The sequence below is a fragment of the Balaenoptera physalus genome, assembly GCF_965194825.1.
Source record: "Balaenoptera physalus genome assembly, chromosome: 5".
In the NCBI taxonomy this organism is placed as follows: Eukaryota; Metazoa; Chordata; class Mammalia; order Artiodactyla; family Balaenopteridae; genus Balaenoptera; species Balaenoptera physalus.
The window spans coordinates 102,038,619-102,052,426 of NC_138884.1; the positions used below are offsets into that span (position 1 = coordinate 102,038,619).

The 13,808-nt window shown below is 37.2% G+C and overlaps 1 protein-coding gene and 1 pseudogene across 3 annotated transcripts in view; both read left to right on the top strand.

Moving 5' to 3' along the window:
- The window catches only part of KCNIP4 (potassium voltage-gated channel interacting protein 4), a 1,174,076-nt gene that overhangs the window by 246,208 nt on the left and 914,060 nt on the right, over nucleotides 1–13,808 (top strand). The window contains exon 1 of one of the 2 annotated variants that reach the window (XM_082462667.1): nucleotides 6,291–8,889. The exons of the other annotated variant lie outside the window; for it this stretch is intronic. Within the exon in view, the coding sequence (XP_082318793.1) occupies nucleotides 8,802–8,889 (88 nt within the window). The 5' untranslated portion in view covers nucleotides 6,291–8,801. Of the gene's footprint in view, nucleotides 1–6,290; nucleotides 8,890–13,808 lie in introns of those variants that run through there. 2 annotated transcript variants of the gene reach the window in all.
- On the top strand, nucleotides 417–6,228 carry LOC309661206 (bleomycin hydrolase pseudogene; annotated as a pseudogene). The gene has a single exon. The product of its transcript is annotated as a bleomycin hydrolase pseudogene (transcript).

Genomic DNA, 13,808 nt, shown 5'->3' on the forward strand with positions numbered 1-13,808 from the left:
ACTTCTGAAAAGTTAAGGACGTCTGTTATTTTTGAACATGCAACCTTGGTTATTGATGTATTATAAGAGGTAATGGTTGTATTAATCCAAATTAGCTGATAATTAAGAGCATTTTTCTTTTTTGTTTTCTAACGCTCTGTGACATTTTATATTTGTTTTCCTAATTCTGTTTTGTAAGTTCCTGAGGATAGCATTAAGCAACAGTATTTTCCCTACACACCCCCCAATGGTAAATAGACACAGGCAATGGATTCACCAACAAAATTGGTGATTTATAGTTGCCTTTCCTAGAGGAAAAATTGGTCAGATTGGTGCTCTGGGCTTTAACATCAAAAATGAGCCCTAAGGGCTGATTTCAAGGAAGTTCCTCAACAGAATGGTTTATAGAGTATTAATTAACTGTTCAGAAATATGCATATACAGAGCAGGTACCCATATGTGTACTCTAGGTATCCACATGGCTCACTCTTGTGCCTTGCCTTCTTCAAATCCTTACCCAAATATCACCTCGATGAGGACTCAATGATCATCCCATTTTACTTGTACCACCATCCCCTCCCTTCATTCAGCATATTCAATTCTCCTTGTCCCACTCTATTGTCTTTTCCCCCCATTATGATATAAGCTCCATGAATCACTGTTTTGTCTGTTTGGTTCACTTGTGTATATTCAGAACCTAAAATAGTAATGCACAATAGGTGTTCAAAAGGTATTTACATTTTTTAATTTATTTAATTTTAAGTGAACTCTGTATTTTGAGATAATTGTAAATTCACAGGCAATTGTAAGAAATGATACAAAGAGATCCATGGTAAAGTATTTAGTTTCCCCCAATGGTAACATCTTACAAAACTCTAGTAGAATATTACAACTAGGATATTGACATTGATACAGTCAATGTCAATTGACAATATTTCTATCAGCACAGGGATCTATCATGTTGCACTTTTATAGCGACATTCACTTCCCTCTGGCCCCTATCCTTTCCTTAATCTTTGGCATCCACTAATCTGTCGTCCATTTAAAAAATGTTGTCATTTCAAGACTGTTACATAAATATAATTGTGCAGTATGTAACCTTTTTAGATTGGCTTCCCCCCCAACCCCACCCCTGCTCAGTATAATCCCCTTGAGATTCATCCAGGTTGTAGATATCAATAGTTCATTCCTTTTTTCTTGCTGGTGTGTATGAATCACTGTTTGTTTATAGGTTGTTTCCAGTTTGGGGAAAATATAGACAAAAATGCTATAAGGGTTTATATAAAGATTTTTGTGTAAACATATATTTTCATTTCTCTGGGATAGACGCTCAGGAGTGCAATTGCTGGGTTAAATGGTTGATATATGTTTAGAATTTTTTTAAAAAGCCATCAGACTGTTTTTTAGAGCGGCTGTACCATTTTACATTCCCACCAGCTATGTATGAATGGTCCAGTGTCTCTGCATCCTTACCAGCCTTTGGTCTTATCACTAATTTTTCATTTTAGCCATTCAGCTAGATGTGTAATGATGGACTCACTGTAGTTTCATTTTTCATTTCAGTAATGACTAATGGTATCAAACATCTTTGCATGTGCTTTGTTGCCATTTGAATATCTTATTTTGGTGAAATGCCTTCATGTCTTTTGTTCATGTTCTAACTGGGTTGTGTGCATATTCCTGTTGAGTTTTATACGTTCATTATATATTCTAGATAATAGTGTTTTGTCAGATATGTGGTTTGCAAATATTTTCTCCCACTTTGGAGCTTGCCTTTTCATCCTCTTAAATGAGTGAGAGTTTTTAAATTTGATGACATCCAACTTAGCAATTTCGCTTTTATAAATAATCCTTTGGTGTCAAGTCTGAAAAATCTTTACCTAGCCCCAAATTGTAGAGATTTTCTCTTATTTTTTCTTAAACTTTTGTAGTTTTACATTTAATTTTGTGATCCTTTGTGAGGTAATATTTGTGTAAGATGTGAGATCTTGGTGAAGGTTCAGTTTTTGCCTATAGATGTCCAATTGCCCCAGCACCACCTGTTGAAAGGCTCTCTTTCCTCCACTGATTTTCTCTTGGCATCTTTGTCAAAAATCAGTTGTGGATAATTGTGTGGATTTATTTCTAGGTTTTCTGTTCTGTTCCATTGAAGTATGTGCCCATCTCTCTACCAATACCACAGTCTTAACTAGTGAAGCTGCATAACTCTTGAAATCAGGTAGAATTATTTCAAGACTTAATCTTCTTTTAAAAATTGTTTCAGCCATTCTAGTTTCTTTTTCTCTCCATATAATTAATAGAATCTTTTCTATATTAAAAATAATCTTGCTCATATTTTGATTGGAACTGTGTTAAACCGTATGTCAATTTGGGAAGAGTTGGCATCTTTACTGTGTTGTGTCTTCTAATACATGAACACAGAGTGTCTCTCTGTTTATTCAAATCTTTTGTTTCCTTCTCCAGAGGTTTTGTAATTTTCAGCACACAAATTTCATACATGTTTTGTTAGATTTAAACCTCAGTATTCACTTTTTTGAGCCATTGTTAATGATATTGTGTTTTAATTTTTATGTTTATTGCTAGTACAAATGACTTCTCAGTAGTACAATTAATGTTGAGCTTGTATTCTATGACTTTGCTGAACTCACTATTCATTCTAGGAGTATTTTTAAGTTTGGATTTTTTTTTTTTTGTATTTTCTACATAGACAATCATGTCATCCTCAAATAGGATAATTTTATTTTTTTATTTACAGTCTGTATGTCTTTAATTTCCTTTCTTATCTTATTGCACTGGTACTACTTCCAACTCTATGTTGAATAATGCTGGTGAAAGCAGACATTCTTACCTCGTTCCTAATCTTTGGGTGAAACCATTCAGTCTCTCATCATTAAGTATAATGTTACCAGTAGGTTTTTGTAGATGTGCTTTATCAAGTCGAGGAAGTTGCCCTCTATTCCTATTTCACTGAGATTTTTTTAAAAATTATCTATGCATGTTAACTTTGTCATATATTTTTTTCTGAATCAATAGATGTGATTATGTTATTTTTTTTCTTTAGCTTGTTAATATGGTAAATTACTTTGCTTTTTCCATATCAAGTCCGTCTTGCAACCTTAGAGCCTTAGACTGAACCACACCTGGTTGTGGTAGATCGTTCTTTTTATATATCGCTGAATTATTCTGTTAATGTTTATTAAGGATTTTTGAGTGTGTCTTAATGAGAGATATTTGTCTACAGTTTCCTTTTTTGGTATTGTATTTATTAGGGTAATACTGGTTCATAAAATGAATTAGGAAGTGTTACTTCCTTTCTATTTTCTTGAAGATATTGTGAAGAATTGGTGTTAATTCTTCTTTACATATATGGTAGAATTCTCCAATGAAACCATGTGGCCTGAAGATTTCTTTTTTGGGGAGTTTTAAAATTGTAAATTCAACTTACTTAACAATTATAGGACTGTTCAAATTATTATCTATTATTTCATGTTTGGTAGATTTTTTTAAAACAATTTGTCCATTTCATCTAAATTGTCAAATTTATTTCTCTAGAGTTTATGTAGTATTTTCCTAGTATCCTCTGACATCTGCAGGTTCTTTAGTGCTTTTCTCGTTTAAATAGATATTTTTAAATGAATGAGTTAATTGAAAAATATATTAAATTTTGAATACATTAAAAATATCTCAGTGGGAGAGGCAGGTCGGGCAGCTGAGGCAGCGAACCGCTGTGCAGTCCTGGCGCTTGCCTGAGGACCTCGAAATTACCGTTCCCCTGCCGGGCAGTGTGGGCACCATGAACGACGCGGCAGGACCGAATTCGGAGAAGGTAGCTACTCTGCTTCAGAAACTGAATTCCGATCCTCAGTTCGTACTGGCCCAGCATGCCGGCACCACCCACGACCTGCTGGACATCTGTCTGAAGAGGGCCACGGTCCAGGGTATTCAGCACATGTTCCAACAGGCTGTGCATCCGGAAGGCAAGCCCATCACCAACCAGAAGAGCTCAGGGCGATGCTGGATCTTTCCTTGTCTGAATGTTATGAGACTTCCATTCATGAGAAAATTAAATATTGAAGAATTTGAATTTAGTCAGTCTTACCTCTTTTTCTGGGACAAAGTTGAATGCTGTTATCTCTTCTTAAATGCTTTTGTGGACACAGCGCAGGAAAAGGAGCCTGAGGATGGTAGGGTGGTGCAGTATTTGCTTACGAATCCTGCAAATGATGGAGGACAATGGGATATGCTTGTCAATATTGTTGAAAAATATGGTGTTATCGCTAAGTGCTTCCCTGAATCTTATACAACAGAGGCAACCAGTAGGATGAATGATATTCTGAATCACAAGATGAGAGAATTCTGTATACGACTACGGAACCTGGTATACAACAGCGCAACCAAAGGAGAAGTCTCAGCCACACAGGATACCACGATAGAGGAGATGTGCAGAGTGGTGTGTATCTATTTGCGTAATCCACCAGAGACGTTCGCCTGGGAGTATCGAGACAAAGATAAAAACTATCAAAAGATTGGCCCCATAACACCCTTGACGTTTTACAGGGAACATGTCAAGCCACTCTTCAGTATGGAAGATAAGGTTTGTTTAGTGAATGACCCTCGGTCCCAGCACAAGTACAACAGACTTTACACGGTGGACTACTTAAGAAATATGGCTGGAGGGAGAAAAACTCTATATAACAACGAGCCCATTGACTTATTGCAAAAGATGGTTGCTGCCTCCATCAAAGATGGAGAGGCTGTATGGTTTGGCTGTGATGTTGGAAAACACTTCAATGGCAAGTTGGGCCTCGGTGACATGAATGTCTATGACCTTGAGTTAGTGTTTGGTGTCTCCATGAAGGACACGAATAAAGCCGAGAGGCTGACTTTTGGTGAGTCACTTATGACCCACGCCATGACCTTCACTGCTGTCTCAGAAAAGGATGATTAGGAGGGTGCTTTCGTGAAATGGAGAGTGGAAAATTGGTGGGGTGAAGACCATGGCTACAAAGGTTACCTGTGCATGACAGATGAGTGGTTCTCTGAATATGTCTATGAAGTGGCGGTGGATAGGAAGCATGTCCCTGAAGAGGTGCTAGCTGTACTAGAGCAGGAGCCCATTGTCCTGCCAGCCTGGGACCCCATGGGTGCTTTGGCCGAGTGATATTGCCTCCAGCTTTTCCTCCTCCCGTGGGACCTGAAGTAGCTGCAAAGGCCAGATCCAGGGACTGAAGCCAGAGTTATACAGGTGACTGTGTATTCCCACGGGACACAGTCAGACTCTTGGATTTCTCTTCCAGGAACCTCTTTGGGAAAGTGTGCTTTATGCTGAAACAAAATACTCTCTAAAGAAAAAAAAGGGAACGATCAGCTCATACTATCGACTCTCCTCATCTCCAGCAGCTCAGGATCTCTTAGCATTTTAATCAGATGTAATTGTTTGTCTTAACTCTGTCACACCAGTTCAGTGTAGTGTCTGTTTTATAAGGCAGGAGAGGATGAGCAATTGAAGTGTGTGGAGAGAAAACAGACTTAGTGCTCCTTGTTCCTAGAGTAGAGTGGGAGGAGGGCGCCCTAATATTTGAGCTCTCCAAACTGCATGCTGCCTGACAGTAACACTGTCCCTCCTAGGTGGCAGTCACTGAATTCAGTTTTTTCAAGGTAATTTTATGCGCCTCTAATAGGCCAGGAAAGGGAGGTTGATCAAAACTGACATGATTCCTTCCTGTTGTTCTGAACTGCGGGGGAACACAGCTCTACTTGAGTCACGGTTAAGTAGAGGGTTGGAGAAAGTAGGTGAGAGAACAACCAAAACCTTTTCATGATCTGAATTATAATCATTAGCAGGAGCTCTCGCCAAACGGTTTAACTTCTGCCTCTGGGATTGGGAGTTGGGTGGGCACGAAAAGGGGATATCCGTTCTTTCTGACAACTAAATGGTGCTGAGAAGCTTTTGAATAAAACACTTTGCTAAAACAAACAAACAAACAAAACCTCAATGCTAATATGTCCAAAGTAGAACTTTTGACTTTCTCAACTGTCATAGTCTACCCACAGTTGTTTTACTTTCTTAATTCATTAGAGTTATCTATCTAATTGTTCAAGCCTCAAACTAAGTCATCCTTAATTCTTCACTTTCCCTCATTTCCAACCCTACTAATTCTGTTTCAGAACATATCCAGAAATCAACCACTTCTCATTTCCACTCCAAGCCATGCCACCACATTGGCACCAAATGGCACCACATGCCATTGGCACCACACTGGCACCACACTGGCACCAAATGGCACCACATGCCACTTCCACATTTCCAGTAGTGGAAATGACTACTGCGATGCCCCTCGTAGGTGTTCAGTCTTCTACTCTTGCTCCTCTACAGTTCATCCTTTACATAGCACAGAGATCGTAGAATTTTCCTACTCCCTGGAGTGACTTTCCAGCTCACATGGACTAAACCCGAATTCCTTACCCTGGCTATAAGACCCTGCATACTAGTAGGCCCTGGTTTGTAGGCCCTGGCCTCCCCTGTGAAATCATCTCCTATAAGGCTCTCCTGACTCAGTATACTTAAGCAGTCACACCCTTCTTTCTGTTCCTTGAGGATGCCAAGCTCTTCTCCAGCTTGTGGTGCTGGCACAAGCTTTCCTCTCTACTTGACGTGCTCTTTCGCCTGAACATCTTATGGTTGATGGCTGTCTCCTTCTTGTAATCTGTATTCCAGAGGAAGAGATGTTTTCATTGACCAATCTACTCACTTTCTATTCTGTTAATCTGGTTTTTAATAGTCCCCATAGCATCTATTTATATGTGATATTTTTTATTTATTCTTTGTTAATTTGTTGTTTTCTAATCTAAGGTGTAAGCTTTGTGTGTGCAGAGGCTTTGCCTTTTTTCATTACTGCTGTATTGCCAGCACCTAGAACCATGTATGGAACAAAACAAGTGCTCAATACATAATTTCTGCATAAATGAATGAAAGTGCTCTGCTTAATGCCATCTATACCATATCTTATTTCACTCTCCAACAAATGAACAGTGTCCTGTTACCCATTTTATAGATAAGAAAGTGGGGCTTTAAAATAATTTGTCCCAGCTATGGAACTACAATAGTGTATTTCTTCTGCCAATTTCAAACTTTGGGATGCCATCACTCACGGCAAATGCATGGGAGAAAGAACTTTAAAAAGTATATTGCTGACCTTTGTTTATAAACCTGTTTTTATCTCAGATACTTCCAACTAAAGTTCTAAACATTCTCGGAAAGCATGCTTCATTATCTCCTTCAGATGATGATATCACTGAGTCTGGTGGAAATATGGGAGAGTTACAGAAAAGAGCGCATTACTACTAGATCTTGTTAAGTCTGTGGTTCCAGGAGTACTTCTTTCTTTATTGTAAAAGAACATCATTTCATGTATAGTATTGTTGGGAAATACTAGCTCCAAGTAGAATTATTACAACTGTCAGAAAAAAAATGACCCGTCTAGGTATTTAAAATATAGAGGAGGCACATCCACATACATTAAATATCAAGGAGATATCATACACTAAGTATCAAGGAGATATCAAGGAGATACGCACACACACACAAAATAAGCAAAAACAAATAAATTACCAAACACCCTGGAAATATAGAGTGTCGACAAATCTTAGAAACTGCCCAAGGCACTCAGGAATGAAAAACAACAACAACAAAAAAACCAAAAACCGCACATTCAAGGAAGTTTTCTAGCTTTCATAGCAACTGCCTACCTCTGTAACACTATCTTTAATAGAATAGTTCTTTGTGAAAATTGTGAGCTCTCACAATTGTTCTCACTATTAAGTCAACTGGTAAGGAGCTAGCAAGTTGCAGTTTACCTTTTAGAAATATGAGGAAACTGAGGCAGTCGTTCTCTTAGGATAATGCAGTAAATTAGTTTTGGAGCTCTGTTGCCTGGAAGCAAGTATAGAGGCTTAAGAGTTGTGGTTTCCAGGCTACTGTATTTTAAAGGAGACAATGATTTTTTTTTTCCCCCTAATTTTCAAATCCCTGAGCCTGGACAGTGCAGAAAACACAGCCAGATTTAGGTAACAGCTTATTTTCCACTTCTGTGCCCATGAAGTGGAATATATTTATCTGTGACAAAAGAGCTTTGCCTCTCTTTGGTGGTAAATCTTCAAATCTGTTTAGAATCAGGGTCAGCTTCTCAAATGAGCCTTTTCACCATTTAGGCTTTCTGAATCTGATTAACACTGTATCAGGGAATTGTCTGGTGTCTGACCTTGAACAGCATGCTTTCCTACTTGCCTTTTTTGCGGGGGTGGGGGGGAATCATTTTGTACAGCCTTGGACAATGAGATTCCTCCCCAGCAGGCTTGATGGCATTTGTGGGCTCCTTTTACTGATATCCAAAGGGTTTCAGCCCCAGTGACCTGTCATCTGTCCCCTCACCTGCTTACATGCTGATTCATTGATGAGCTGGCATCGCAGGCCCCGCCTCCCTCTGAATGGTCTGTGAGGTTGTGATTGCTCCTGGAGAGGGGACGCGGAGCTGAGCCACCGTGGGTTACTACAAGTGTGAACCGGCAGCCTATCTGTTGCCACAGAAGAACTTGGTGACCTGAGAAGCAGCCCTTTCTCACCACCCTGTTACTATTCTATCTATATCCGGCTTCTCTAGCTTTTTAAAGGAATTTCTGATTCAGGCACTAACAGCTAATTCCACAGGAGTTGTAAGGCAGCCTGTGACATAAACTGAGACAGAAGTTTCCCCTCAGAGACTGTCTTTTCTTTATTGGCAAAGACTTCTGGCTCTTCTCAGAGGAATACCTTGTTGCTTAAGATGAGTGGCTGTAGAAAACGATGTAAACGTGAAATATTGAAATTTGCCCAGTACCTTCTCAGGCTATTAACAGGTTCTCTTCATACAGGTAATGACTTTTTTTTTTTAATGGAGGCTGCTAGAGCATGGTACCGAAGTTGAAATGGAATAGGAAAGGCTCACTATTTCTATGTTGTGTTTATTTTTAATGCTGTCAATAAAATACAGTTGTGTTTGCTGAGATTCACGTTTCTAAAAATGTGTGCAGTGCAGCTCTAATTTTGGGATAGAACTGGATTCTGTGGATATATCTTTTGTGTCTTTTTGGCAGTGTCGCTGTTAAATGTGTCTCGATCTAAGGAAGCAGTGTCTGCAGAGTAGAAAGATTTTTTTTTTTAAATGCATGATTGTGTGAGGGTTTTTCCCTTTCTCCTGCTTGCTGCAGTTTGCTGGAAAATCACAAAGCTGTTCTTACTGCAGGTATTTAGAAATTCTCTACCTTTGATCATTATAATCCATGGATTATTTCTAGTATTTGATTATAGAACTTAGCAGTGAAAGAGTTAAGGACATTTCTTTTGGATTTCTGAATTCCTTGCAAAATGTGAGCAAATTGTGAAAACAGCTGAAGAGTATAATGTCCATGAGAGCTTTGATATTTGTTTCATTGCAGTGGATTTTAATGTTTAACAGTTTGCACAATTGAAATAGAAACTCTATTTAAATCTAAGCATTGATAGAAAATTTTTTTAAGGTGTTCCAAAATTATGAGCCTAAACCAGCAGTTTTGCTGCCCGTGAAATTCCTAGGCAATGCCGTAATTAAGGTAGTGACAGGTGGGACCAAAACTACTTTGACTCTGATAATAGATATTTTTAATGGACCCTCAAACTTCTGAGGAGCAAAGCTGGGTTGATAAAATACCACACTTTGATTCCAGCTATGAAGAACTATTGTTAGCTTTATTTTTTCAACTTACACGTGTCTTCTTTTATCTAAATCATGAGAAAGAAGAGTTAGTAAAAAAAAACACTTATACACTATAGTGCAAGGATGAGGGATGAATTTGAGCAACATTTTCTCTAGGAAGTAAAGTCTTTATGGTGAATAGCAGAACTGCATATATGATTATGTTGACAACCTGATCAGGAAAAACAGTTTTGAGGGGATAACTGTGAAAATCAAATGATTTTCTGAGAGCATTATTAAGTATTCATGAACATAATAACAGAATTGTTATCGGATGCTAATCTTTAAGCAGTGCAAATTGTGGTGGCTTTTGACGCTTTTAAGAATAGTTATTGAGAGTCTGTACCTGCCTATTGTTAACTTGGAGCTCTGTTGTATTTTTCACCCAGTCTTTACACTTCTATACTTAGTCCCAATATGAGTTTGCTGTATCATGTCAATTGTGATCAATAATATCAATATATTTGCTATAAACATTCAATTAAGGATGATGTGCTGTTTATGATATCATGTCTTATTGGACAATGCTCGATAGGGGATCTTTTATCTAGCTATGAAATTAGAGAAATATTTTATAAAAGAACGTTTTCCATGAGGTTTCCATGGTAGTCTGTATTTTCCTCTTTGATAAGGCAATTTTAAGGTTCTACCTGTTTCTTGCTGGATTTGGGTGCAGTGCTCTGCCTTTTCTTGCTCAGTTTGTGTATAGTTTTCTGAAACTTCTGATTTCAAAGAATTTTATGAAGATGGTAAATGGTTGTGAAGTCATAAACCATAAGCACTGAATCTAAAACGTAGTGGTTAGCTAATGACTGCGTGGTAATTTATAATATGAAATTTATGGAAAGCTAGTATATCAGAAATATTTTAAGCCTTATTTAATGCGTATTTAGAAATCAATATAGGTGGGATTCATTCTCTTCTTTCTGAGCCACAGGAGAAAAATGTAAGAACTTTGAGAAATAGGACAGATTATTATAAAATAGTAAGTTAGATTTATGACCTGGGAAATGTGATTACAGCAACTTGTTTCTCGTAAAAATTCTTTTCAGCTCAGTCTCTAATACTAAATGTTGTAAAATCCAGCCAGAATCTTTGCAACTGCTCAGAATGCAACTTGGAAAAGCCAATTTATGCGTTTACTAGATGCTGTGATAATATACACTGTTCACATTGGAGAATCTAATGTAAAATTCATTAGAGCACTTTCAAGTCCCTTAGCTAGTAATTAATGAAAAAGTAGGAAGCAGAGTTGAATTAGTTTAAAAAATTTGCTTTAAAGTTGGATATGCAAGCAGTTGCTAATTGTATCCTGAACAATCAGCATATGTCTTTGTAGTTATCAAAAATTTAAAACAATATGAATGTGCCTTGGATGATTTTTTTTTCTTCATTTTACCAGCAAGCCCTTAATCTTCACTTTTTCAACTAAAGATGTGATCTAAGGAAATAGTGATTTTGTTTTACATTTGGAAACAGGTTATTTCTGAAATACATAATCTGTGTTGTTGGCAGTTGCCTTTCATTTGATACCAAAATGCCCATGCCTTTATACAAACAGAAAATTTGAAGTGCAAAGAAATTTTCATGAACACAAACTCTCCTTTGATGTGTCTTATTGCTACTACAAGTTAGAGAAAAGCAGTTTCCTTTTCTGGGAACTTTTCATACAAGTTTTGGCAATGCCTAGGATTGCTTATAAATAAATAATTTAAAATTAGTGATTTTTTTCTAAAATAATCTTTATGTTAGAGAGTGCAAATTTGTAGTAATAAAAATTTGTCCAGGTAAAATAAGATGCTTTCATTTTACCAGAAACTTTTTACATATTTTTATCATGGCAAATCATTTTGCAAAGAGTGGATTTTACAAACACATGTGTTGGCCTTACTTGTTATGAAAATATAAGCATTTTTAAAGATTCTTTTGTATATAATAAATCTCAGACATCCATATGCAAACATTAAAAGTTAGTGGCTACCATGTTCAGTGTAGTGCGGTGCAATACAGGATCAGTTATCCTAATTCCTTTTCAATTTGACGCCTACATCTTCTTGTACCATATTATATTCTAATCTAGATGGGGCTCATGGTAACCAATATATTTCTGTACATCTAAAGAAATGGAGTTGATTTTGAGGATTTTAGTCTGACACTAGTAGTATGAAACTTATTCTATTGATGGGCAATTTGTGTACTATAGGAGCCCAAGGAACACCCTGTCATATAAATGCTGACCCATTTAAAAGGGTGAATAATATTGCAGATATTGAATTTTAAACTGTTTCTTCTTTATGTGTGAAGTTTAGTATTGGAACGTTTTATGGTTCTTTTTGGAAGATTGTTTGGACATTTATCAATTCTCTGCACATAGTTTTCTTGAAAAATCAAGACCTGAACACATTTTCCTATTAGCAGGTATTCCCAAAACATGTGTGAGGTGGCTATTGCCTGGAGCTCTGTTTCAGGCTTCAAGACAATGAGCTACAGGTGTGGTGAAGTTCAGCTCTCCACCTGAGGAGAAACAGAGGCAATTCAAACCAAAACATTCTTTTAAGCTTTGAGTTGCTGTTGAAGTAGTGGGTTACAGTACTTCAAATTTAATAAAGTTATATTATTAAAAGCATGACATAAGCATTCTTCATTTCATCAAGTAGAGAACTTTAGATGAGAGAGAGAGAGAGAGAGAGAGAGAGAGCATCTGTTTTACAAATTTGCATTGAATTGCTTCCAGCCTTATCATTGTTGAAGGGACTGTGGATTCAAGCCATTCATAAGGCTAGTGATTTAAAGATTTAGATTTTTTTATGTTGCATTTTTTAAGTATGAAGAGAAAATAAAGGGTGATGCTTAGGAAAATAAGAGACTTAAGAAAAACTGTTTCTGGCTACGCACACTTCCTTCTTTCGCCTCCTGATTACAAATCACAGAATCATGTTTTCAGTTCCCTCTGTCCTCCTCTTCCGTCCCTCATCCCTGCCACATCTGAATACAGGGCCGACGCATCTCATGCAAAGGATGTGTCCCTGAAGACCTCACATAATTAAAGATTCATAAAACTCAGGTTTCGTCCTGGCAAAAGGTGATAGGAGTTTTTATTTCTCAGTTCACGTGGCCCTGGCATGTGACGATTGAATAAAACAGTTTATATTTGCTTGGCCTGCCTGCTCTGAAACTATGCTATACTTGATTACATTTATGTTTTTTAATTCATTCAAACTTTGCTGATAAAGGGAGATCGTATTTCTTATAGCACTATGTAAAATTTGCATTATTGAAATGCGCATAAAATGCCACAAGTTATGCTCAATTTGCTTCTTCTGTTGAAACCTGCCCTCAAATGAGAAGAAAGCAAAGGATGATGTTTTTCTTGACTGCCAAGGAATATATGTAATTAGGTTGCTTTTCCCAGCAAGAGCTTACATTTTAAACTTTATCAGAAGAATTACTTTGGCCTCTATTAATAAATTTGACTTTTCATTCAGGAGTGAAGGGGTATTTTGAGGGGAGCAGCTTCTTGCATTATTTCAAATTCTGCCATGGCTACCAAATCTGGTTAGAGGATACCTAGGTTCAATGGGTGAAACACCCATAAATACAGAATACTGGTTGCCCCTTTCATTTCAGAAGAAAATCTGCATATTATTGTTTATTAACTTTGTATTTTAAGTTCTTTACCACATAATTAGTGTATTAGGTAAAACCTATAGGGCTTAAAGACTCTTCCAAAGAGCAGATTGTTTTGGTCATCGTGAGAACTTCAAAGTAGTAAGTGATCTGATTTCATAGTCTTTGTCATGTTAAACTCTTAAAACTCATTTCTTGACTAACTGACAAAATTAATCATGTGCTCTCAAGGGAAGAGCTAATGTTCATAGAAGGAGCTGTATTTGCCACTATTGGTTAAAGTAATCAGATTTTCTTAGCAGAAACTTCAACAGTTACACATCAGTGCTTCATTTAAATATGCAAAGAAATATTGAAGTTTCACCATACAGGCTCTTGAGGATATTATACATTGATTTTGATATGTATCAGTTATTTCCTGGCAGGAAAGAA